The sequence below is a fragment of the Ctenopharyngodon idella genome, chromosome 8, assembly GCF_019924925.1.
Source record: "Ctenopharyngodon idella isolate HZGC_01 chromosome 8, HZGC01, whole genome shotgun sequence".
NCBI classification, from domain to species: Eukaryota; Metazoa; Chordata; class Actinopteri; order Cypriniformes; family Xenocyprididae; genus Ctenopharyngodon; species Ctenopharyngodon idella.
This window is the reverse complement of record NC_067227.1, coordinates 31838001-31865966: the sequence shown is the minus strand read 5'-3', so window position 1 is coordinate 31865966 and position 27966 is coordinate 31838001. Positions and strand designations below refer to the sequence as shown.

Below are 27966 nucleotides of genomic sequence, written 5' to 3'. Positions count from 1 at the left end.
AACATTGCTATGCACAACATTACATCTTGTGTTGTGTACACAAAGAAACATTTCAGGAAGATAATACACAAGGAATCATTTTATGCATGTTTATTCATAAAAAAATCATATTTTATTACAGCCACATGATAAACATCAAAATAAGACAGATTAATAATACAGAAAAATGAATCATTTGAAAAAGTTTGATTTACATATTAATACTGTTGATCTTTGACTCCTTTTGAAGGTAATACTGAAAATTGTGTGGTTTTTCTGAAAAGAAACTGTATATGAGATTAATATAGTGTCTCAAATGTAAATCTGACATGAAAAAATAGCCGTAAACTACCATATTCCACAACAAATCACTGCATACTATCTGCTGGCATTTGACACATCTAATGCATCAGAGACTTAAAAATACTTGATTTCCTTTTTAAAAATACCTGTTGTTTCAACTTTTCCTCATCCATTCTAGAAATGATCACATGTAATATATACATGCAGAAAGACACACTTACAAACAGACAAACACATTCATGCACTTGCAGTCACACACACACACACACACAGAGCATTGGCATACAACGTTAACAGACGTGCACACACACTCCAGCTCCCGAAAGAAACGTGACACTGCGGACAGAAGCTCACATGCACCCGCTGGGAATATCTAGGGTTAGTCTCTCTGATCTGACATGGGCCGATGATATCATGCTCATATCATAACAACTACAAGCCTTCGGACTGGTGTTCCCTCTTGCGATGCCTTGTGCAATGAATAGTCTGTCACAATGCATTTATAGCCATATCATAGCTATTAAGATGCACAGAATTAATCAAATATGACACAGTAACCCCTCAAGCTTAGCAGACACATTTCTGTTGCAAAAGGCCAGGCACACAAAGATCGAACCATTTAATTAATATTTAACGTTTTTGACATTCCTGCCTTATGGAGATGAAATCAGCTTGTTCAGAAAACCACAAAACATTTTTGGAAAAATACTAGAAAATTTTCATTCATAGGCATAAGAGAAAGAGAAAGAGAGAGAGTACAAGCACAAGATGCCAGAACAATCTGTAGAAAACAACCGTGCTGGTGTCGCGATGCCATCTGCTAAAATGTAGAACGTAATCGGAATATGACTGGCAGGCAAACAGCTGGAATATTGCGGGAATGTTAATGGAATTTACTGACGTGACACTTGACGTCATCCAGGCCGAGTACGGTGCCGTGATCAGTGTTGTTGTTGTTGTGATGTTTCTTGTCGGAGCAGCGGCACAACCTGTATTTCATTACCTTGAAAGATAAAAAGAAAGAGATGTGGTGATGTTGTCCTTAACCCTTAAACATATAATATAGTCTAAGTATATTTTTTTCTGCGCAACAATAATTGAATCTCTATGGAAGCTTGTTTCAGCCACTGAATAAAAAATAAAAAAGGTAATTGTGACTATTTAATCTCACAATACTTTTTTTCCCTGCAATTGTGAGTTTATATCACAATTCTGACTTTGGGAACTGAGTTTATATCTTGCAATTCTGACTTTATTTCTCGCAATTGTGGCTTTATAACTCGAAATTCTGACTTTTTTCTCACAATTATGAGTTTATAACTCGAAATTCTGACTTTTTTCTCACAATTGTTTATAATGTGCAATTCAGACTATTTCTTGCAATTCTGACTTTATTTCTCGCAATTCTGACTTTATAACATGCAACTGAGTTTATATCTCGCAATTCTGACTTTATTTCTCGCTATTCTGACTTTATATCTCGCAATTGTGAGTTTATAACTCGAAATTCTGACTTTTTCTCACAATTGTGAGTTTATAACTCAAAATTCTGATTTTTTTTCTCACAGTTGTTTATAATGTGCAATTCTGACTATTTCTCGCAATTGTGACTTTATATCTCGCAATTCTGACTTTTTTTCTCACAATTGTGAGTTTTTATCTCACAATTCTGACTTTATTTCTCGCAATTGTGAGAAAAAAAGTCTGAATTGTGAGATATAAACTCAAAAAAAAAGTTGCAATTATCTTTTTATTTTGTATTCAGTGGTGGAAACAAGCTTCCATAAATCTCTGATGACTCAAAAAGTGCAATTCACATTTAATCCTCAAGGTGGCAATGTCAGATACGATGATGGCGTGATGTTTCACTCACAATTACCGCAGGCATCAAACATTATAGAACATACAAGTATCATCAGCAACTTGAAATGGCAATCAAATATCAGGGGCAGTTTACACGACACCGTTTTCAACTAAAAACCGAAAACTTTATGCGTTTTGGCCGTTCATTTACACGACAACAGCGTTTTGGGGGCCTGAAAATGCAAACTTTTAAAAACGGGTTTCAAAGTGCAAGTTTTTGAAAATGATACTGTTTTCATCTCCATGTAAAATACAAAAAATGCGAATTTTGAGGAAACGGTGACGTCATGCGCACGTGTATTACGTGTTCAGTCTATAGGCGCGTAGTGTTTCTTTACAAAGTGACATCGCCATCTACTGGCCTGGCAGCAGAATACAGCGTTTTTAGTCGTTTTCGTAGATCTGTGTGAAACGATAGTTTTGAGAATATGGTTGAGATGGTGTATATGTGTCAGATGTTGAATGTAAATGAGCTCTGACGATGACAATGGTAAAAAGCATCTTCTCAAATCAAAGTTCCAAAAGGTAACGAAATATGCTTTATTTTATTCTTTTGAAATACATGAAATAGATTTTTTTAACGGTCACTTTTCATAATAAAAGCTGAATAAAAGTATTAATTCCTTTAAAAACAACTCTTAATGCTAATCAAGAGATTTTTATTAAATAACAACTTGATGAACATGAGCAGATTTCTTTTTTCTTTTTTTGGTTAAAATATTCCTTTAATAAACTGACAAATAAAACCAAAACCCAGCAAAAATCTTTATGACAGGACAGGACATTGATACAGATACTTCATAAACCTCACCTCATAAAGGTAGTCAAAAAGCTCCAGAATCGTAAGAATACTGGCTCCAATGAAAAGTCCCATCTGTCCTCCGATATCACCTACAAACACACAGAGACTGAGCTGAAGTGCTAAAGATGTACAGACATTTACATTTCTTGAAGAAAAAGTGAGGTGTTGCAATGCCACAACATTAGGATGTTGCCCGAGTCAAAAGACCCAAGTCTCTGTGATATTCTCTACAGATATAACCCCTCATTCATTGTACACTGGCATTCAAATGTTTGCTGTCACTGCAACTTCTTGAAAGAGATTTGAGATATCATTAGCACAAATGATACAGGACTAGTTAGCAGACACAGCTAATAATAACTAAGTAACATCAGACTTACCCAACAGACCCGCCACCTCATAGGCTTTCCTCTGCTCGATGGTTTCGTAGTTCAGAGCTTCAAAGAACACGTCCAACACCAGGACATTCTCACTGACAGCACACACAACACAGTTTAGCATTTTTTGGCATTCCAGCATGGCAGATTATCAATTAAAATGCTAAAGTGATTATCTAACACACTATCTTTCTCACTGGCATCTACATTGTTAATCAAATAAGAATTGTTCAAACACCCGTCGCTGTGATGGAGAACAGACACTACTGCACCAAGGCAACAAAGCGATCAATGTTTACTGAACACTCACGTTATGTACTTCTCAGATTTGCTGTACTTCTTTGCGAGGTATTTGACTGACGCTTTGCTGGGGATCTTGACGAAGGACAGCTCTTTACTGTAGCGTGTGATGTTGCACGGAGTCTCGCATGAGCAGTAGTTGCTGTCCGCTTCCACAAGGAAATCTGTGCAACCCCAACAAGATAAAAGATGATTTTAAAGTGCCCCATTATGCTATTTTAATGGTTGCTAATTTTGCTTTGGAGGTCTTCTACAATAGGTTTACATGCATTTAAGGTCAAAAAACATTTTAATTTTATCATAATATACATTATTGCATTGTCTCTTTTATCACAGTGTCTGAAACGGTTCGATCAAGGATTCAGTCTTTCTAAACTCCTCCTTTCTCTGCTCTGATTGGTCAGATGGCGCAATCTGCAGTTCAGAATAGTTTTTTTTTTGAGAGACAATAACTCCATTTATCTTGATAAAGTTTGATTTTTGAAACTTTGCAGACCTTTTACATTCCCAAACAGCTATATTACACGCTACGTGAAAATAAGCATAACAGTGATATTGCTTCATGATAAAAGTTACTCACCAAGTGCTGGATGTGCACATTCCTTATATAGCACAGGGGAACAGTAAGGCGCATCACCTGCGGGGGCAGTAAATATCTAAGCATCATTATTGGGATGGTTTGTCCAAAAATAAATTCTATCATCGTTTTCTCCTTCATGTCGTCCAAACCTGTATGTCTTCTTTCTTTATTTTGTGGAGCACAGAAGGAAATGTTATGACTTAACTGATGTTTCCAACGCAAGATGTGAGGATTCAGAAGACTTTCCATCTTTTATTTATTGTGCTTGCATTGTGTCATATGGGTTTGGAAGGACATGAGGATGATTAAACAATGATTTCTGTTTGAACTCAAGTGTTCAAACTGTATCAGAGCCCTTGGGATTCCCAACTTTTCTCAAAAAGTTGACAAAGGCTGTTTTAATGTTAACTGCAACTATTAAAAATCATTTCCAATAATTGAAGTAAAGCTGAAATAAAGTAAAATATAAATATTTGATATAAATAAGAAATAAGTTTGTTGAAGTACTAAAATTACTAAAACTTAACCTGATATAAAAATAAAGCTAAATAGAAATATATATAAAAAAAACACATTGCAAAATTACTAAAATTTAAACTGAAATTAAAACAAAAACTGAAAATATTCAAATAAGAGCTAACTCAAAATATTAATAAATACTTTAATACTAAATAATACTAAAATGGTTGATAAATGCACATGAAAAATCAAATAAATAAATTTTGCTTCAATGTAATATTAAGTAAAACGATAAGATAAAAACTTAAATCCTGCTCAATTCATTTTTAATATTAAAAACCTCAAGCACTCACACTTATTAAATTCTCTTAGCATGTTCTTGTGCATAATAATGAATATTCAATGGCAGATATAAATTGCCTCAGGTTAAATTCCCACACTAATACATGTTAATTTAGCCTTTTGTAATCAACTAAATTGCATTTCAGTGCCAGTGGCGGTCTAACAGGAGCAGGTTTAATTTGGTTTTGCTGGCTTGATTAACTTGACCTCGAAGCAGTCGTGAACTCACATTTTCAGAGGGAGATACTTAAAGGGATAGTTCACCCAAAAATGAAAATTCTGTCATCATTTACTCACACTCAAGTTGTTTTAAACATGAATTAAGTTCTTTCTTCTGTTGAACATAAAAGAAGATATTTTAAAGAATGTTGGTAACCAGACATTTGACGGTAGCCATTGACTTCTATGGTAGGAAAAAAACAGTATGGAAGTCAGTGGCCACTATCAACTGTCTGGTTACTAACATTCTTTAAAATATCTTCTTTTGTGTAAAATGGTATAAAATATCTGTAATAAAAATGGAAGTTGATGCAGTCGGGGAAGAATCTGTGGCTCTTTTCTGTACAACATAAATGACTTGCAACTCAGGGCGCACAGATGAAACGCTTGCGTTCTCTCATTCATGTTCTCTTGCGTTTGAATCATAGTCTTCTTATCGGATAAAAAATGATCCACCTCAATTAAGCGCATACTTTTTAGATATATGCAAATTTTCAGAATTAATGTACATCTTGCTATTTCCATCCATTTTTTAAGGGCTGTCAAGCGATTAATCATGATTAATCGCATCCAAAATAAAAGTTTATGTTTACATAATATATGTGTGTGTACTGTGTATAATTATTATGTATATTTAAACGTGTGTATTTATATATACATAATTATACACAGTACACACACATATATTATGTAAACATAAACTTTTATTTTGGATGCGATTAATCATGATTAATCGTTTGACAGCACTATTTTTGTGGAACCGAGATTCGCGTTAAAACAGGTGAATGTAAATGGGTCATTGACGAATAAGGTTTTTAAAAGTGTAAAAAAACATAATGGGGATCTAATTAATTTTGAAGTTTTATTAAGATTGTGTTTTAACACTGCTTTTGTCATTTTTTACAAGATGGACAAAATTTGTCATCAAAAAAAGTCATTCGGTTTAACCAAAATTTTAGTTTTACCGAATGACACTTTTGGTTATACTGAATGATGATATTTTCAAACAATGCTAACAGGCTGATATCTAGCTAGCTGGCAAAAGGACAATCAAGCATTTTATATTTAGTACAAGTTTTTGAAACATTACAACATTTTTCATGTTTTATAGCGGTTGTACCGAATGACCTGATGTTTCGGGACATGCGTATGAGCGAGTGAAAACATGAATTTTTCAAATAGTTAAAGGAGAGTTAGTTACTTTGCTTCATGACCATGTGGTCCTTTGCAGGTGTCTGAATGATGTCACATCCTGTCACATGATATTGACCGCATGACTTGATCCAAAATGGTTACTCCGAATGACATCAATGAAATTCATTTTTCCAGACATTCTTTCTCATAACAAAGAAATAGAAGTCTCATAACAATGAGACTTCTACACATAATTTTAATACCATTTTGCGCTATGTTGATGTTATAAAATCATGCCAGAATAAAAAATATATAAGTTTATTACTAAGATATTTTAGTCTCAAATGAAATGGCTGTATTGGCCTTTGGACGGTTAAACCGAATGACCTTTTGACACTTCAAAATCTTTAAAATAAGTTTAATTGTAGCAAAATATAATTAAAACCTTTTGGATTCAATAAAAGAGATCTAGTTTTACAACCTTACATACTTTGCATGTCATATCTTTGTTTTTTATTATTATTAAGGCCTTTGGACAAAAAAATAACCCATCACGTCATTGACCCAAACATAGCTAACAACACTGATAGACAGTGGATAAAGCAATTTCGACTTTTCATTTCACAACACAGACAATAAATGATTCTGTTCACTATTTCATCGACCTGATGGACTGTCATTATAGTAACTGCGGCATTAAAGTAAAATACTTTGGATTTTGTACTGCCAGTGCCAAGTGAATGTCAAGTGCTGCTGTAATTGTTGCAGTGACTCACCGGGCATATGCACCATGCGGCAGTTGCAGTTTTCCACCAGGTAGCGCGTCTCGCAGTCTGTTCGACAGGCGCTGATGCTGTATGTTTTGAAGTAATCCGAGCTTGGCGGGGCTGACTTGCAGCTCCCCCACGGAGCAGGAAGATAAATCAGCTGAAAAATAAATAGCATGAGTCAAAGACAAAATAAAGATCCATTTAAAAGCGCATATTAACACCACACCTACTCGCTGCTCTTGGCAGGAAACGAACGTCTGGAATCCTGGTGCAACTCCGAAGCCCAGCTGATCTATAAACGGAGGCTCGTCCTGACTGTGAATCTGAACTTTGATTCCCGCCTCAAACGACGACTCATCTGTGTGAGAAAACGAGCGAGAGTGAGAGCAAGAATGAGAGTGGCGTGTACCTGGTGTTTTAATCATGTGGTCTCACTTGTCTCTCCCCACACTGGTAAATATTCATCCTGCTGAATGTCCAACATGACCTCCAGGCCGTTTCCCATCCCTCCCTTCATGCTGATCTGCGGTGGGTCGGTGTTACCAGAGTTAAAGGTGTAACACTTCCCGTAACGTGTGAACACCTGAAAACACACACAAAAGAAAACTATACTGTATACCTTCCATTATTACCTAAATTTGCTGTTTATTTCTATTAAGCACTAACTTTTGCCTATGTATTAACATACATATATACAGCCGTGGCCAAAATACTGGCAGTGACATAAGTTTTGTTTGCTGCTTCAGTATTTGTAGATTATTTTTTCACGTTTCTATGGTATACTGGAAAACGATAAGCATTTCATAACTTTTAAAGGCTTTTATTGACAAAATCATTTAATATATGCAAAGAGTCAGTATTTACATAACCTCTGCAATTTGCTCTGGCATGCTGGATATCAGCTTCAGGGCCAAATCCTGACTGGTGGCGATTCACTCATGTTGTTGCAAATCCATAAGACTTTCGTTCATCTTCGGAACACAAATGAAGATATTTTTGATGAAATCTGAGAGATTTCCTGCATTGACAGCTACGCAACTACCAATTTGATGCTTCAAAAAGTTCATAAAGAGATCGTAAAACTAATCCATAAGAATCGAACGGTTTAGTCCAAATTTTCTGAAGAGACTCGATCGCTTTATAAGATGAACAGATTGAATTTAGGCTTTTAATCACATATAAACATTAATCAACTCACACATCAGTCGTGGTAAACAGAAGCTCAAGCATGTTTGCTTGACGTTTGAGAACCAATGAGGTTCATTCTCGTGTTACGCATCACTTTTGAGCTTCAGCAAGAACCAATGAGGTTCATTCTCGTGTTATGCATCACGTTTGAGCTTCCGCAAGAACCAATGAGGTTCATTCTCGTGTTACGCATCACGTTTGAGCTTCAGCAAGAACCAATGAGGTTCATTCTCGTGTTACGCCTCACATTTAAGCTTCCGCAAGAACCAATGAGGTTCATTCTCGTGTTACGCATCATGTTTGAGCTTCAGCAAGAACCAATGAGGTTCATTCTCGTGTTACGCAGCACGTTTGAGCTTCAGCAAGAACCAATGAGGTTCATTCTCGTGTTACGCATCACGTTTGAGCTTCCGCAAGAACCAATGAGGTTCATTCTCGTGTTACGCATCACGTTTGAGCTTCAGCAAGAACCAATGAGGTTCATTCTCGTGTTACGCCTCACATTTAAGCTTCCGCAAGAACCAATGAGGTTCATTCTCGTGTTACGCATCATGTTTGAGCTTCAGCAAGAACCAATGAGGTTCATTCTCGTGTTACGCATCATGTTTGAGCTTCCTCAAGAGGTTTGTTCTCGCACGTCAAGCAGGTTCGGTTGAGCTTCTGTTTATGTTTGCTGATCAATGTTTATATGTGAATAAAAGCCTAAATTAAATCTGTTCATCATATAAAGCGATCGAGTCTCTTCAGAAAATTTGGACTAAACCGCTCGATTCACATGGATTAGTTTTAGGATCTCGTTATGAACTTTTTAAGCATCAAAGGCCCTGTTTCCACCTGGTATTAAGATGTGTTTTGGTCGAACGGATTACAAGTGGATGACGCTAAATACAGGTGGAAAAACGTACCAAGCACAATGTTCTCTCACCATTCCTGATTTATAACACACATTCACTGCGTTCGGCATGGTCTCGCAGCTATCAGAGCAGAAACCAAAGCTGATGCTCTCCGTAGGTTTTCCGTCATGTCCGGGATGTTGTTCATATGTAAATTGCGCAAGTTTATTTTGTCCATTGAATCGAAAGATCTGAAAAAACCCATACATTTACCCGCCCATAGACCCTCTCCTTGAAGAAATCAGGACACAAGTGGTTGGAAGTGGACAAAAGAGATGGATTAAAACATCAGATGTAAACAGGTATGTGTCTCCCTTGTCTACTTGTGATCTGATCAACCAAAACATCTTAATACCAGGTGTAAACAGGGCCATAGAGTTAGTTGCGTAGCTGTCAATGGAGAGACAGCAATCTCTCAGATTTCATTTAAAATATCTTCATTTGTGTTCCGAAGAAGAACAAAACAGGTTTGGAACAACATAAGGGTGAGTAAATGATTACAGAAGTTTCATTTTTGGGTGAACTATCCTTAAGATCCGGAGAGTTGCCTCGCCACGGCTCAAGAAAAGCTCTAGATAATGTTTGATTTGTTCTAAACTGCTTTTACATTCTGGACACAGATGGTTTTTTTGTGTGTGTGCACACAAACCATTAAAATTCATTAATATTTGCATAATATTTAATATTTACAGCATCTTAACATGACACAGTTGGTTGCATTTTATTATTTTCATTCAGTTTTGTTTTCCCTGCTGTCAGAAGCAACGTGCAGCCGCACCGAAATGATCTGAGCGAAATAAAGTGATATTACAAGAGCTGTAACAATTCTTCTGTAGTAAAAAGCTCTATTCTTGAAAAATGATATGAGACATAAACAATGAAAGGAATAAAAAAAAATGAAAAAGTTCATTGTAGACCTGCTGAGAGTTATTAAAGGGAGCCGGTTCCTATGGAAACAGAGACCCGGGTCTGAAAAACACAGAAACACACACACAAGGCTCTGTCCTCTTGCTGTGTTCTCTTTGATTCATTAATTAAACATTTAAAGTGTTTCAAGACATTTCCTTTTCAGCACAGCTCCATCTGTCTGATTGTGTTGAAAACATAGGGAGAGATCCTAAGAGATTTTGACCTGTCAGACCTGATCAAACCACCCTGCTGTTCACATTAGCATCAATTAGTGTTCCTGTGTGTCTTACACAAACATTCTGCATCAATACTGCAAATCCTGACACAAAAACATCCCTGCGTGACGTTCACCGAGCCTCAATCACCCTGTAGAACCGCTTGTATTGACATTATCAGAGTATGATAGCTCATGTTATTTATAGCAAACAATCTTATGAGAATAACCAGCTCTCTCAACAAAAAGAAATCAAAAGAGATAACAACAAAAGACGTACATTACCGTTCAAAACTTTGGGATTACTTTTATTCAGAAAGGGTGCATTAAATAGATCAAAAGTGACAGTAAAGACTTTCATAATGTTACAAAAAAATTCTATTTATAATAAATGCTGTTCGTTTGAACTTTCTATTCATCAAACAATCCTGAAATAAATGTATAATGGTTTCCACACAAACATGAAGCAGCACAACTTTTTTCAACATTGATAATAATCAGAAATGTTTCTTGAGCAGCAAATCAGCATATTCGAATGACTTCTGAAGGATCACGTGACAGTGAAATGTGAGAAGGTGGTTACCTCATCATAGTTTCTGAAAACCTGCTCTGTTTTTGCTGGTTTTAACGGAGTTGCGATAGTCTTTTATTCCCTATTGTGACTTATATCAGAGTGAAGCTGCTTCTCGAACAAGAAAAAAGTAGGGCGGGACTTGATTTTATCCATGAGGAATTGATTGGATGGTTGTGGTTTGCTATTGGTTGATCTCATGTGGGTGACAGGTTGCCCCTGTTTTCTTCTTTCAGTCAAACACAATCAGAGTTATATTAAAACCTAGGAGTAGTTCACCAACGTTGGTTTTTTAAATAATCTCCAATATTTAATGAACGATTCGATGGACAGTGGTGGTCCTAGAGGCAGAGTTGTTCAGAATGAGGAGTTCTACCATGTGGTACCAATGTCATGGGCGTGTGCGAAAAATCGCTCGATACATAATCCTTTACGCACGTGAAAAACGCGAAGGCGCCCCCCCGGTGGCCGATTTCTTTTGAATTTCTCACAGGCCTCTAGGGCCCACTGAGTTTCGTTCTGATCGGCCTCCGTTAACCTTGTCTGATAGCTGCTCAAACTTCAGTGTCCGATGGCGGACATGTTTTTTGAGATACGTCAATGTCCTCACAGACGAAGACACTGCATGCCAATTTTCAAGTCAATCGGACCAACGGTGAAGTAGTTATAGCCATTTTCATGTTTTATGCTGTTATAGTGCCACCAAGTGGCCAGTCGTCACGTGGCTCCACCCACTTCAAACATTTTGGTGGCCCTTAGGGACCGTGAATCGTACAACTTTTTTTGATAATTATTGACAATCAGACTACAGAGAATCTCGCTGCACTGGTTTGGTTCAGATCGGGCCAAAAACGTGGGAATAGTTCGCAAAAGTAGGTTTTTCAAAAAATTCAAAATACCCAAAAATTTCGACAAGAACAACGGCCGAATCTGCGTTTTGCATTTTGTCTGTCTTGAGCCAAGGATTCCAATGATACAAGACACTTGAGCCTACGCCAAACGGTTCAGGAAATATGAGCGATTTCGTACTTTTCAACTCTGTAGCGCCCCCGTCAGGCCAATCAGGGCGAGCCTAGGTGATGTTGCAGACGGTGTGAGTACTACCAGCCCTCAAAGTTTCCAGCCCTCACTTACATTTTGGTCCGCTGATTCTTGGAAATTTTAAAACGCGACACGCTTGAACCCCTGAAATATCCTGGCTCTTCCAAGCTTTATAATGGGAGTGAATAGTAACCAAGATTTTGAAGCCCGAAAAGGCACATCCATCCATCATAAAAGTAATCCATACGGCTTCAGGGGGTTAATAAAGGCCTTCTGAAGTGAAGCAATGCATTTTTGTAAGAAAAATATCCATATTTAAACTACATATTGCGGATATTGTTCTTCATCATCATGAAAGTTTATTATCTGCATGCGTTTTAAAGCTATATCAGTTTAAACTTCTCATTTATAATTTTCTAAACGCACACATCTGAAGCACACGCACAGAAAGCTGGCTGTCAGACGGCGCGTCTCACGAGTATTAAACTAACTTCTCTTTCACGTCTTAATGTGTTTAAACTGTCAAATGCACAAAAAGTTCACAAACACAGCCGGTTATGTCTGTGAAGTACACAGTCTTGTACCTTTATATTTTTGTCCGATTTTCAAATACTTTTTTGCTTCACCTCGTAGCTGATTGGTTTGGTTCATGGCTTATAACTCTTTAACGAAGACTATTTTAAAATCCTTATGGGAAAACATAGAAACAAACATTGTCTTTGCCTTGTTATTTTGTCATTATCAACAAATGAATGTATGTCTGAAAAGCATTTTAATGGGCTAACTGATTTAAAGATGCCTAGATTAGTCCGTGTTTGAGAGTCTTTGTGTGTTTTCTCATTGGTCTTCCTTCTTTATGCAAACGACTCCCCTACCGCCGTCATCCGGTCTCTCCTTCGGCAACACTCAGGAGTCCAATTAGCTGTCATGATTAGCTGTAAACATCATTTACGTGGGGTGGGAGCACAGACGGCATGCAAAGGCACTTTAATCATCGTCTCATTATCATGTGTGATTATTCATTGCACAATAATTTATTCATCTGCAAATGAAGATCTGAAACATTGGCATTGGTTATTAAAGAAGTCTCATTGGGGCATATGTGATTGTGCTTTTTTATCTTTTCTTTATCTCACTCAGTTCTATATTTTGTTACATGCTGGCTTATATCTTGTGGTTTCTTTTATGCTCAACAAGGTTGCATTTAATACAGTAAAAACAGTAATATTTTAAAATATTATTACAATTGTTTTCTATGTTAATATATATTCAAATGTAATTTATTCCTGTGATCAAAGCTGAATTTTCAGCATCATTACTCCAGTCTTCAGTGTCACATGATCCTTCAGAAATTATTCTAATATGATTTGCTGCTCAAGAAACATTTCTGATTATTATCAGTGTTGAAAACAGTTGTGCTGCTTCATATTTTTGTCTTTGTTGATCAATAGAAAGTTTAAAACAGAAATATTTGGTAATATTATTAATGTCTTTACTGTCATTTTTGATTAATTTAATGCATCCTTGCTGAATAAAAGTATTATTTCTTTAAAAACATCCCCAAACTTTGAATGTATAAACATTATGCAAATTCAGGATAAATTAAACTGATTTAACAGCGTTGATCGATTGAGCATGACAAATTTGGTTAACAAAACCAAATTATATATAAGAACTGAGAAAATGGAACAAGATTATTTACTCGATTTCCCGCCATATGGAAGAAAGAGTCCAAATTATGTAAATTGTTGGATTAGAATTTCAATTATAAAACGGTTAGTTCCTGTCCTTGATTCTGATTGGTCAATGGCTGTGTTTTATTCACGATAAAACACTGCTATGACCGCTTCACCCGGTTCTGTGTATCACTACACAACACCCTTAACAACGTAAACTGTATGTTCTCAATTGATATTGTTCATTGAAGCTTACTGTATTATGTGGAAGAGTATTGTGAGAAAGAGATCGAGTGAGCGAGTTTATTACCTGCATTCAGATTTAGCATTTTCCTTCAGGTCAGTCCTTTGTTCACAATAAAAAAATCTGTTTAAATGTACAATGTATTATCTTGTCCTTTTAACATTTAAGGGGTTTTCCCGTGACTGACAGCGCTCAAAGCATTTGTCAGTTAAGTCTTGTTCCATGTTCACAACAATTCAGTCTTTTCAATATAAAAGTCTTCACTACTTCGCTATAATTTTCATTTTTGGGTGAACTATTCCTTTAAAATAATTTAAAATCAGTAAAAACAAGCAATAAAATCAGCTAAAACAACTAAAAACCAAGATGTTTCTTAGTAGTAGATGTTTCTTCTTTCTTGAAGTCAAAAAGTTGAGATCCACTGTTTTAAACTAGCTAAGTTTGTGAGAATTTTTTAATAGGACATGGGATTTAATAGGACAAGGAATGCCTCCAATGATTTAAAAAAGCAATGTATCACCAAGTGCATCCTATCTGTGGAAAGTGCCAAATAAAGCAGTTTGGAGAGTATATAAACAGCATTTGCGCCGAATGACTTCAGTCATCAAGGCCAATGAAGCAAGCAATTCCCCTCCCAGAACGAAACCCATCAAGCATTTAATTGTAGCTACACAGGGCTGGAAAACATTAAATGCACACAAAAAAGAGCCGGCTGGCCATGAAGATAGACCGAGGAGAGCCATCCCTCGAACTCCATTAACAATTACAAAAAAGTCTGGTGCACCGGGCTATTTTTTCCCAAAGCACTGAGTCACTAAAGACAGAGATAAAGAATAGAACGTCCCAGACGCTCTCTCACACATCACACCAAATCTAATATTTAACACTGACCTATTTTAAAGGCTGCTGGATATTTTGAACCTGCTGTGGGAGTTTAAAGCAGCCTGGAGCAAACGGGATTGTGAGCTTTTCTTCAAAAGCCTGATGAAATGAAGGTGAGCTAAATTCATCGGGGAATAAGAAACATGCAGAGGTTTTTTGGGAGACTCTTTGCTCATCAGGGGACTACTAATGCTGTTATACAAGCATTTATATTTAGAGAGGGGAAAAATCCCTGTACAATATGCTCATGTTGGCATTTGGGTAAGTAGGGCATTATCACCAACACGCCACACAAAAGACTTCCGATGCTTCAGACGGGGATGGGGGAGTCAGTTCCACATGTCGCCATGGAAACTTGGAGAGAAACATGGTTACATCACCGAAGCAACCTTTTCAGCACCATAGTCCTCATAGTGTCATAGTGTGAACTCTTGCTCCAATGCTCATTTTCAGTAATGAGCTGCTGCTCACATCTGCTCTCATCGCTTACAGTTAAAAATTTAGGTCTGAGTCACTGGCTTCTTATACAAAAATAGTACCACAGCAGTGGTTTTAGACGGTACTACCATGGTACACTGATATACTATACCATGGTACTGAATGATTACCACATGCATGTATCATGGTTTTCCATGGTAAGTGAGTACACTGCTAAAAAAATATTTTTTTGAAGTTGAAAATGATTGAAAAAAGATGAGTGTTTTACATACTTTCTTTGTAATTATTTGTGAAATTTATTAGCAAATTATGAGTGAAAATTGTAAATCCTTTTTTTTTTTCAGTGTACTTGAAAGACTTACCATCATACATACACAAAAAACACAGGGCTTTTTCTGCTGCTGCGGTTGGGTCAGTATTTCAGATTTTTACTATAATCACTAGCAATGGTCATGGATTTGATTCCCAGAAAACACCTCACAGATAAAATGTACTTCTTGTATGCACTTTAATTTGCTTGTGACAAAAGTGTCTGCCACATACATAAATGCACTTTGCCCTGGCAAACCATTAATTGATGATTTTTGGGCAAAAATGAACAAAACCGTGTTCTTGCCTGACACCAATTCACTCAACAATGAACATATATTTTGGACGTTTACATATTGTCTGTATGTAAAGAAAATAAGTTTCAGCTACTATTTTGATGGATAAGCTACTTGCTCAAATGACATATTTTTCAGATATATGCCCCAAACCATCAAATTCATTTGAAGAGGAAAAAAACTCAGCAAGTAATTTGTTTCATTTGGAAGCATTTCCATATGAAACAAGCATTTCCGCCACTAAATAAAAAAGGTAATTGCGACTTTTTATCTCACAATTCTGACATCTTTTCTCAGAATTACACGTTTATATCTTACAATTCTGATTTTATAACTTGCAATTGCATGTTATAAAGTCAGAATTGTGAGATATAAACAATTCTGAGAAAAAAACTTTATAACGCAATTGCGACTATATCACGCAATTCTGACTTTATAACTCATAATTGTGACTTTATAACTCGCAATTCTGATTTTATAACTCAATTGTGAATTTATATCTCGCAATTCTGACTTTATAACTCACAATTGTGAGTTTATATCTCGCAATTCTGACTTTATAACTCGCAATTCTGACTTTATAAATTTCAATTGCGAGTTTATATCATGCAATTCTAAAAAAAAAAAAAGTCAGAATTGCGAGATAAAAAAGGTATAATTTGCGACTTTTTATTTGTTATTCAGTGGCAGAAACAAGCTTCCATAGTTTCAACCACAGATGGCAATTGAAATACAGATTTCTGTAGTATAGCTTTACATAAAGTAAATTAGGATTTCTTGAAGACGACCAGTTTACAACAACTAACTTTTACAAGGGTTTATTATCTGCAAATCATAGCTACACTATACTGTTCAAAGGTTTAGGGTAAGATTTTAATTTTATTCAGCAGGAATGCATTAAATTGATCAAAAGTGAAAGTAAAGGCATTTTTAATTTCACAAAATTTCTATTTCAAATAAATTATATTCTTTTGAAAATATTAAGCAGCACAACTGTTTTTGACATTGGTAATAATCAGAAATGTTTCTTGAGCAGCAAATCAGCATATTAGAATGATTTGTGAAGGATCATGTGACACTGAAGACTGGAGTAATGATGCTGAAAATTCAGCTTTGCATCACAGGAATAAATTACATTTCAAAATATATTTAAACAGTTATTTGAAAGTATAATAATATTTCACAATATTACTGTTTTACTGTATCAAATAAATGCAGTGAGCATAAAAGACTCTTTCATAAGCATTTAAAAATTTAACCGACCCCAAGTGAGTGAACCGTAGTGTATAAATTAAACCACTATAATGTTTTTGAATGCATTTCCTGTGTGTACGCCCCCTCGCTCACACAACAGCCGCTCTACATGCACACAAACTCGACTGAATTGACAGTTCTGGCTCAAACCTCTCTCACACTAGCCTCAGGCCATCACGCCATCCTTACAGTTGAGCCCTGGCTTTACAATGTTACTGGATACATAAAAGAAATGGGTATTTTTTGGTACTTTTTGTTAGTCTTGTGAAATGAAAGCCATAAAACAACTCAGCAGCCCAATGTGAACCCTGGGAAATCTCGAGAACTACAAACTTCATTCCAGCGGCGTAAATGATTGGACTGTCAAATATCACACCCCAGCATTTGGATGAAACCTAGAAAACGCCTCCGGCTCTCTCAGTTCACCAGAGAGATTTGCATCAAATAAATACACCAGGGCTGCAGTATGGGGCTTGAAGTTAAAAGAGCTCAAAGAAATCTATCACTGTGCATCCCTAGAGAGTCTCACCACGCTGAAGTCTTCGGGTCGGCACGGCGAGCCTTTGAACTGGCAGGACAGCAGCATGTCTTTAATGTCGTGTCCTGTTCTATTATAGAACTCCCACATGTTGAAGTGTCGTGGCTTGAAGAGGCGAAAGTCTGCTTTGCTCTTGAGAACCTCCATCACGCTTTCTTCAACCAGGTGAGCGTCCCGAATCTCATGTCTATAGAGACAGACACAAAAATAGCAAAAAATTAAGGTTCCAAATAGGGTTTACTGCAGTGATGCCAATGAACGACCATTTCAAATTCTCTTTGTTTTTGTTCATACAGTGAAAGTCAATGGGGTCCAAAACAAGATTGTAGCACATTGACTTTTATTGAATGGACATCTTTTTGAAAAGAGGAGCTGCTTTCAAATGCTCCCATCTGTATAGTGCTCTTTGAAGAGCGTCAAATGTGTCTTTTTTTACATCGTGCTTTAGCAGCCAATCACAAACATGTTTGTTGAGCACGTGATCAATGTTTACAAGTGAATAAAAGCCTAAATTCAATATGTTCATCATATAAAGCGATTGAGTCTCTTCAGAAAATTTGGACTGAACCGCTCAATTCACATGGATTAGTTCTCTTTATGAACTTTTTGAAGTGTCAAAGTGGTAGTTGCGTAGCTGTCAATGGAGAGTACAGAACTGGCTCAGATTTTATTAAAAAGATCTTCATTTGTGTTCAGAAGCTGAACGAAAGTCATGCAGGTTTGGAACGACATGAGGGTGAGTAACTAATGACAGAATTTTCATTTTTTGGGTGAACTATCCCTTTAAGTCTTAAAGTGCAAGTGCAATAGACCTGCCACTTATCTGTAATGTGTTTTTTTGATTTTCATTTTAATACTAACTTTTTTAATGCAATGTTTATTTAGCTGAACAATATTACAAGATCCCACCCTCCCTTCAGAGGGTCTCCAAAGCCACGCCTCCTCCAAAAAACATGAACGCGTACAGCAGAGTGCAAAGCATCATGAGAGATGAACTTAAACTACCTCATGTCTCAAAGCACATAACATTACAATAATAATGTATGTAATTCATACACTATGTAACTATGTAAATAACACTATGTAATTGTGTTGACATAGAAACGCATAAATCCAAGTCTGAGGACGTAAACAGCTCCGGGACGTCACGGGTTGACTTCTTGTAATTACTGTTACGACATGGTGTGAACGCAGCATAAGTTTGTTGTTTTGGTTCAGAAGGAACTGTAAAAGAATGTCTGCTGTTTGTTTGCGGCACTCGGTGACTGACATCTGTCTACATAGCCTTATGAAATGCGCGTGTGATGGAATATATGGAAATACATGTGTTGACAGGCAGGTAGGACATGGTATCGGACCGAATGCAATGATTGGCGAACATTTTTTGGTCCTGAGACTTCCACAGATGATATATGTACATTTTTAATATTTAGACCACTTCTATTATTGATTGCTATCAGGATGTGAAGAGAGTTTCAACCAGAATAACAAAAAGTGTTAACAATTTTTTTACCTACCCTACCTTTAAAGGGGACCTATTATGCCCCTTTTTACAAGATGTAAAGTAAGTCTTTGATGCCCCCAGAATGTGTATGTGAAGTTTTAGCTCAAAATACCCCACAGATAATTTTTTATAGCATGTTAAAATTGCCACTTTTTGGGAGTGAGAAAAAACGCTCAGTTTTTGTGTGTGTCCCTTTAAATGCAAATGAGCTGCTGCTCCCGGACCCCTTTCAAGAAGAGGGCGAAGCTTCAAGAGCTCATGCTTCAGCATACCGACAACAACAAAACAGGACAATCTCACGCACTGAAAATGTCAGAAACTGTCAGTAGCGGTGTTCAGTTCGAGTCAGAGTCGAACAATGATGCTTACAGAGCCAGAGAATATATGCTGCTTTGAGACAGAACAGGTATAGTTTAGTTTAATTACAGTTATAACTTATGTTGTCATCTTGCTTTTATCCACTATTAGTACAAGCCTGTTTTAGCTGACTCCATCCGAATGATGGCCAAAACTTTACTGATGAGTTTTATGAAGTTTTATGAAGTTTGTACATCAAACAAAAGATGAAGTGTCCATTTTCACTCCAGAAAATAACCGTAACAGCTGAATAAAACACAGTACAAGAAGAGCGCATTAAAGTCTTATCCATAAACTCTCTATCCCTTACATTATCATCAACATACACAGCGAATTGTAACACTCGTTACAACTAACAGTAAACAAATAAATACAGGCCTTATATATATTATAAAAATATGGGGCCGCATTCCCTTAAAAAATAAAACTAATCCTCTGCGTCTTCAGCAGCTCTGATGTCGGGAGTACATGAAGACTTATGTTCACTCTTACATCCAACAACAAAACAACTCAATCGCTTACGAGACATTTTTGTCGCTACAGCTGCTCCGGCCTGGAGAAAATGGCGGACAGTGTACAACTCGCTCAGGGTGGGGTCTATGCTAAAATGGCAGAGTCCGTCAGAAGTCGTGGGCGGGGCCTAGGCATTGTGTGACGTCACACAATGAGCTGCTGCTCCAGGCCCCCTTTCAAGAAGAGGGCGGAGCTTCAAGAGCTCATCCTCTGACATACCGACAACAACAAAACAGCACAATCTCACGCACTGAAAATGTCAGAAACTGTCGGTAGCGGTGTTTAGTTCTAGCTGGAGTCGGACAATAGTGCCTACAGAGCCAGAGAATATATGCTGCATGGAGATAGAACATAGTTTAGTTTAATTACAATTATAACTTAAGTTGTCATCTTGTTTTTATCCACTTGTTCTGAGACACTGCTTATGATTTTTTTAATCCCCATAAGAGTTGGTGTATTTTTACCATTATAGGGTGGTAAAAATAAAAATAAATAAATAAATAAAAACAAAGTAGTTACCGTGACAAACCTAATACAAATAAAGACATGCTTAACTCAAAATCTCAAAATCGAATTTCAATTTGATTACACTCATAACTGAGCCCAAATAATGGCACAATGTCAATATTTATTTTGTGCCCTTGATGCAGCAAAGCTGTGCATGCTCTGTTCATCTGTCCTTTCAGGACGATGAATAGTCAAGGTTAGTTCTCTGTAAACATGTGCCACACTGGACCGAATACAGAATAAAACCGAGAAAGAGAGACAGTGTGCGTCTGAGCGCTTGGAATGCAGAAGCAGGCATGACTGAAGTCCAATTCAAACCCACATCACATCAGAGCTGCTGGGTGTTACAACACTGCAGTAACTAAATCACGACTTCCTGATGCCAAATGGAAGCAGATCTTGCCACTAAAGCCAAAGATTTCATTTCACTTAAATATTTTAATATTGGAGTTGCACCTCAACAATCCAAAAACAACCATCCCATCTGGTGTTTCACAGTCTACGGGTCACTTTCCTTGATTAAAATGCAACAATAATCACACTGCATCCTTCAATTTGCCAGAAAAGCACTTAGGGACTCCATACGACAAGATGGAGATGCAGGACTGACGGAAATATATAGCTAACTTCAGTATCAGGGACTCCCCAGAGCTCTGCATTTTCATTTCCGCTCCTCAAGTTCAATAAAAACACGCTAATCATTTATCCTCCAATGTGCTTGTGTGTTCATGCGGGGAATATGAGTGCATAATCTACTGAGCGAGTGACTCATGCTCATTATTAAAACTTAACCACGGCCCCTCGACTGAACCAACCTTGAGTTCAGCAGTGCCAGCAACTCCCCCGCGTGGTACAGGTCATTGCGTGTGATCCTGCTAAAGCGGATGGAGTTGAGATTGCAAATCGTCACTGCGGGGAAGACCATCACGGGCATCGTGATCTCGTCCAGCTTGGTGACGTGAGGGTATTCCAGGTAGAACTGAATCCGGTCGACGCAGACGTACATGAGGAAGGTCAATGAGCTGAGGAAAAACACCACCCAGAGGCAGCATTTGGCCGTGATCTTCTCATAAGAGAAGATGTGAGAGATGCCGTGTAGAGTCGAGGTGTGAGCGAACACTTGGAGGGGAGGTGGCTGGTCGTAATCAATGTCCATAGGTTCCACTTTAAGATCCATCATTGAGGTCTTCATTGCACAGTTCTTCCACTGCAAAAGCTGTGAAACTCTCCCTATGACATTAAACACAGATAGACAGTTTTATTTCCATAGCTCCTCTGACCATAAATGAGTCATCACACAGAAAAGCAGAAGAGTCATTTTTTTTTACCATAAAATCAAGATTGACAATTCTTTTTTCATGGAATAATGCAGTAATTTTTTTAAATGATTTATCTGTGTACATAATTTTTTTTTTTTTTTTTTAATTCATGTGCACTCTTAATCTTTAAAGGAACACAAAATAGGCTGATTTTCCAGCTCCCCTAGAGTTAAACAGTTGAGTTTTACTGTTTTCAAATCCATTTAGCCAATCTCCGGGTCTGGCGGTACCACTTTTAGCATAGCTTAGCATAGTTCATTGAATTTGATTAGACCGTTAGCATCTCACTCAAAAATGACCAAAGAGTTTCGATATTTTTCCTATTTAAAACTTGACTCTTCTGTAGTTACATTGTGTATTAAGACCGACGGAAAATGAAAAGTTGTGATTTTCTAGGCCGATATGGCTAGGAACTATACTCTCATTCCAGCGTAATAATCAAGGAACTTTGCTGTCGTACCATGGGTGCAGCAGGCGCAATGATATTGCGCAGCGTCTCTCACAAATGTCTCCATGGTTGCAAGGCACGCTCCCTGTGCAAGCAGGGGTCACAGGCGCTGCGTAATATCAAAATAACTTCTCCCACTTGCAGCGACATCTCTTATCTGATGACGTTTGTTTACTGCCACGAGGGCGGGGCAACCTGTCACTCATGTGAGCTCGACCAATAGCAAACCACAACCATCCAATCAATTCCCCATGGACAAAATCAAGTCCCGCTCTACATTTTTTCTTGTTTGAGAAGCTGTTTCACTTCAGTGTTGCCACGTCCGCGATTTTCCCGCAAAATTAGGCTACTTTAAGTCCCTTTCAAGGAAAGTCTGTTTCACTTGGCGGCCATATTTGCAACGCCTCTGGGCTGCTATTTCTCAGGCATCCAAAACCAAGTCCTATCTATTTGAATGAAGGAATCCTTAAATGTCAAAAACTGCTTGGTGAACTCACAATTAAATAACATATGTGAGCCTGGACCACAAAACCAGTCATAAGTTGCACGAGTATATTTGTAGCAATAGCCAATATTACATTGTATGGGTCAAAATTATCGATTTTTCTTTTATGCCAAAAATCATTAAGATCTTGTTCCATTAAGATATTTTGTAAATTTCCGACCGTAAATATATCAAAATATATTTTTGTGAGTGGACATGCGTTGCTAAGGACTTCATTTGGACAACTTTAAAGGCGATTTTCTCAGTATTTTTACTTTTTTGAACCCTCAGATTCCAGATTTTCAAATAGTTGTATCTCGGCCAAATATTGTCCAGTTGATGTATAAATCTCAATTTCAAAAAAATTGAAACTTATGACTGGTTTTGTGGTCCAGGGTCACATATTTCAAATCAGCAACAAAATCTGACATGAACTGTCCCATAAATGTTGTTTCTTATACTCAAATAGCCTTAAATAGCTTATTTTCAAACTAGACAAGCCAATGCGCATGTGCAATCCTAAGCGCAAGTCTCAGGTTTCTATGGGAACCGGAGATTCTAACAGCAGCTGCAGTGATGCAATGATTTTATCAATCAGCGATTGGCTCTTTTACTTAGAAGGTGGGATGTATTCCGCCATTTTGCGCGTTGCAGTTTCTCCAATTCATTACTAATAGGAGTGAACCGTCTTTCTATTAGGGCTGTTCGATGCCTAATTTTTTGGAATCGAGCCCGATTCCAATTCCTGGTTCTATAATCAATTGGAGTCGATTCCAAGAATCTACTGTATTGCACCTGAAATGGGTCATAGTCCATAGCCCAGCAGTATCGCTTTAAAAAAAAAAAAAAAAAAAAAAACCTTAGATATACACAAAGTGTCTACATGTGCACAGTTCAGCTGAATTATGAAGTTTACTTTAACCGTATGCTTTGCCCAGAATTAATATATAAAGCAATAACCAGAACATTAACAACACTGGTATAAGAGCGTGTGATTTATCTGTCAATCAGATGCGTGGGGAAGTTGTTTTTTACTAGGCTATATAGCAATTAAGGCTCTCAGCCAACACTGATCTGTGCTCACGACACGTTTTCTTTCAGAATTACTGGCTGATAGAAAGAAAAGGATTCAAAAAATAGCATTTTATTTAAAATAAAAACTAATCAAGACCCTCGATCAAGTCATAATCTATTCTCTCGTAAGTCCATGCAGCGCTCAAAAGTGCAGAGAGCATAAGCCAGATTCACCGTAAAATAACGCCTGAATAGGTTTTTGAACTGGTTCATTGACATGAACTACCCGGAAGAACCCTTTTGAGGAAATGAATCGGACTTCCAGTCACTATTAGCAAGCATGAGGCAAATTCGGAAATGTGTGCTTTTCTGTAGAGCAACATAAAAATAATTCTAAAATCAGAGCTCTCTTCCAGAGAGAGTTAATGACAATTCCTTATATAATACCATATTGGAATAATATTGTAGAGAATTTACCGTGGGAGAAGGTGTGGTCCTTGTCGCATAAGTATCTGCTTACTAATAAAGTAAAAGAAATAACATTTAAATTAATTCACAAATGTTACCCGACCAAAGCCTTTCTTAAGAAATATAAGTCAGATATTGAAGTGAATTGTTCTTTTTGTCACTCTGCTGAGGAAGATTTCATTCACTTGTTTTGGCAATGTACCCACACAGAGAGATTTTGGTCAGATGTGTTATTATTTATCCAATCATACTTTATAAGTGACTTTTCTTTCTGTTTTAAAGATGTTTTCTTTGGATTGTTCGACTACTCTAAAGAGAATATAGGGAAATATTACATAATTAATTTGTGTTTCCTATTGGCTAAATTTCACATACATAAACAAAAATTTACTGGCTCTAAACCTCTCTTTTCTCTATTCAGAGATGATCTAGACAGGTATATCGAAACTATCCAATGCTCTATTAATCCCAAAGCTATGAAAACTGTTTCTCTTTATTCATCCTTTTTGTCCTTTTAAGGTTCACATAGCCTATATTGCATTGTTGTTGTTTTATTACCCTGGCAACTTATCTGTGTTTATGTATTTCTTTTTTTTGTTTTTTTGTTTTTTTTTTTTTTTTTTTGTTTTACATGTATCTGTTTTGATTTAATGCTCTAATATTTTGTATTGTTTAATTAAAAAAAATTAAAAAAAAAAAAAAAAAAAAAAAAAAAAAAAAAAAAGCATGAGGCAAATTAATGATAGCTTTGAACTAATAAAGGCCCTAAATGAGGAGTCGATTCCCCTTAATGGAATCGATTCCGAACTTTGGAATCGACTCGATTCCAAACGCCTCGGAATCGAGGAATCTATAGTCTTTGCTTTAAATAACACTGTTGCCGCGGGTTTTTTTTTTTTTTTTTAAGGTCTGTGGGTTGAATTGACCCCAAATAACATGATATTTAGCCCCTGGAATGCGAATTTTACTAGGGGAACCCCGCTAAAAACACGAATTTTACCCCTGGTACGCAATTTTAACCGGGGGACCCCCTGAAACGCGATTGGGCTAGTTTTGGGTTAGTTTTGAGTAGCAATTGGGCGAGTTTTGTTGTGAAAACCTGGCAACCCTGTTTCACTTGGATATACGTAACGTAGGGAAAGACAATCGCAACTATCTGCCGACTTTATGCTGGGCTGGTAACTGAAAGTCTATAGGTGATCTATATCCATGAAATCACTACATTTTCTAGACGGTGTTATTTAAGTATTATTTCATATACTATTATAGTACGCTATTTTTTTAGTAGCCCTAAGACTTTCTTTGTACATCAATGCAACACTCATAGATCTCTGCTCCTTCTCTGTACCCATAGTCAGACACATAGAGAGCATGTAGAGGGCAATTTCTGCCCACGCCAAGTTCCCAATAGTGTTTAATTATAGTCTACCAACCAGATGACAAGAAAAACTCAAAGTCAAAATGACATATTTCCCACAATCAAAAGAACAGTATTTTTTTTAAAACAAAGAACATTAAATTCTTTTTTTTGCATTCATTTGTGGCATGATATGCATGACAATTAAGCAAGCATTAATATTAACCTAATGCAAAAAATATATAGACATATATAATATAATTGGTAAAATATGTCTACGCATAAATTATTTAATTTGTTTGATTAGTAAAGCTAAAATATAATAGTTCTCACAGAATCATCAATGAGAATTAAAACTCAAAAGCAAAACATACTAATTTATTTAAAAAAAAAAAAAAGAAAGAAAAGAAAAGAAAAAGTGTGAAATGTGCTTAATCATCAATAAAATAATGTCACAACTCAAAAATGTTAATGCTACAAAAACATTTTCTTTTTCTGGGGTGAAATGTGACCCGAACATGTTTTCGTGAGATCAACCTTGTCATCAAAACGCAATCTCAGGTGAAACGCGCCAAATCACGATTCGCTTGTTACAATGTATCACTCAACAGAACCCAACAGACAATCAAAGGGAGCGACAGTGATCGGAACAGTAGCGTCACTTGTAGCGTTTACCTGAAGCACTTCAGAAAGATGCTGGGCATGAAAACAGATGCCAGTTATCCGAACATTTCTCCGGTGTTCGTGCAGAAATCAGCCGATCCCGTCGTCCATCCGACAGACCGATGGAAACCCATATCTGTGGTGAAATGATGATTCGCGCGCGCTGGATGGATCCCTCTCGTGTGACGATCCTCCTGATGCTCTAATGGCTGAAGCCAAGGATCGTGTCGTGAGTGTGTGTGTGTGTGTGTGTGCGCGAGCGAGAGAGAAGAGAGTGGGTGGGTGGGAGGGAGTTTTGTGGGCGTGACCCCCGAAAATTATGACTCCATAGATAGTACTATAAGAAGACATGTATTTTTTGGACATGTACAGTGGGTATGCTAGGTCTTCGGAACAAGTGCTGCCTTATATGGCAATATCATAGTTTTTACATGATATCCATATAAAATACAGAACTGTAGGGTGAATTCAGGGTGATTGGGACACTTTTTGCCATTGAAATGACTTAGAAAAAGTGTCCCAATCACTCTTAATTCACCCTACATGATGCAGTGATTTTATCAGATGCTAATACTATAGTACTGAAATTCATGTACATTAAATTATACCATGGTACTATATGGTGTATGTCCAAAATACTTTGGTAGTATAAGTAGTATCATTGTAGGCTACCATGTCCAAAATAAATAAATAAAATATGGCAGTACCATGGTACTTTTGGGCACATTTTTGTAGATATTTTGTTTATTTGACATGCACCATGCACTCTAAAAATGCTGGGTTATATTATATTATATATTATATTATATTATATTATATTATATTATATATACTCTTATATCATATATGTTCTCTCTCAAAATGAGTTTCATCCTGAAAATATCCCTCAAACCATAAACCAGTCTATACAGGTTTATACTGATCCATCACATGACATATGTTTAAATGGCCACATATGATAGCTTTACTGTAAGTGAATATTCATTACTTGAGATTAAATATAAATGGCATATTTTTTTGAAGTGCATCAGGACAGAAATGCCCACATCACTCTGACAGGTTTATGGCTCTGCACATATGGCTCTGCATATGTGATCACACTCACACTCACGATCTGTCTGATGTGGTTAAGTCAAGAGAAAGAATGACATTCTGTTTTCTGACATCCTATAAAATGTAATATGCCTTATTTACAGAACCCTACTCTAGTCAGAAGAATACATGCACCTCCTTTCAATGGCACTAATGCATCCTATAGTTTTGCTGTCTCAGCTTAACATTACATACATGCTTTTACTGTTTCTAATGCATGGTTACACTACGCCTGTTTACTTGGCCAGACATTGGTTCCGCTATAGGCAAAATGGATTTCTTTTAAATGGCAAATGTTATTGTACGTCAGAGCAATAGCTGTGCTCTCCTGATAACATATCTTCTTATTATAGAAATATCCAGCTATAAAATGGATTGCATGAGGAATTGGGACTATTTGACTAGATAAATGTCAAACATCAGCATAAAATCACAATTTAACCTATTTGGGGTTTTAGTACATGCTTCTGGTCTTGTTGCAAATGATTAATTAGTGTGCATGTTATTATAAAGAAAAACATCTTTTGTAATTCTCTCTGTCTTTCATCGATATATACAAGGGTGCATTAAATTGACCAAAACTGACATTAATAATAGGGATGCATGATATATCGGCCACAATATCGGTATCGGCCGATATATGTTCATTTTTAATGTTA

At 36.8% G+C, this 27966-nt stretch overlaps 1 protein-coding gene across 1 annotated transcript; it reads right to left on the bottom strand.

Moving 5' to 3' along the window:
- Positions 1 to 75: 75 nt before the first annotated feature.
- On the bottom strand, positions 76 to 26463 carry asic1a (acid-sensing (proton-gated) ion channel 1a). Its single transcript, XM_051901974.1, has 11 exons — positions 26228 to 26463; positions 21278 to 21692; positions 17573 to 17768; positions 7564 to 7711; positions 7359 to 7486; positions 7135 to 7285; positions 4205 to 4261; positions 3635 to 3788; positions 3328 to 3419; positions 2957 to 3036; positions 76 to 1285 (listed from the first exon to the last, which is right to left on the bottom strand). The coding sequence occupies exons 2-11, from the start codon at positions 21652 to 21654 to the stop codon at positions 1166 to 1168; spliced, it is 1503 nt and encodes a 500-aa protein (XP_051757934.1). The 5' UTR covers positions 21655 to 21692; positions 26228 to 26463; the 3' UTR covers positions 76 to 1165.
- Between the last annotated feature and the right edge of the window lie 1503 nt (positions 26464 to 27966).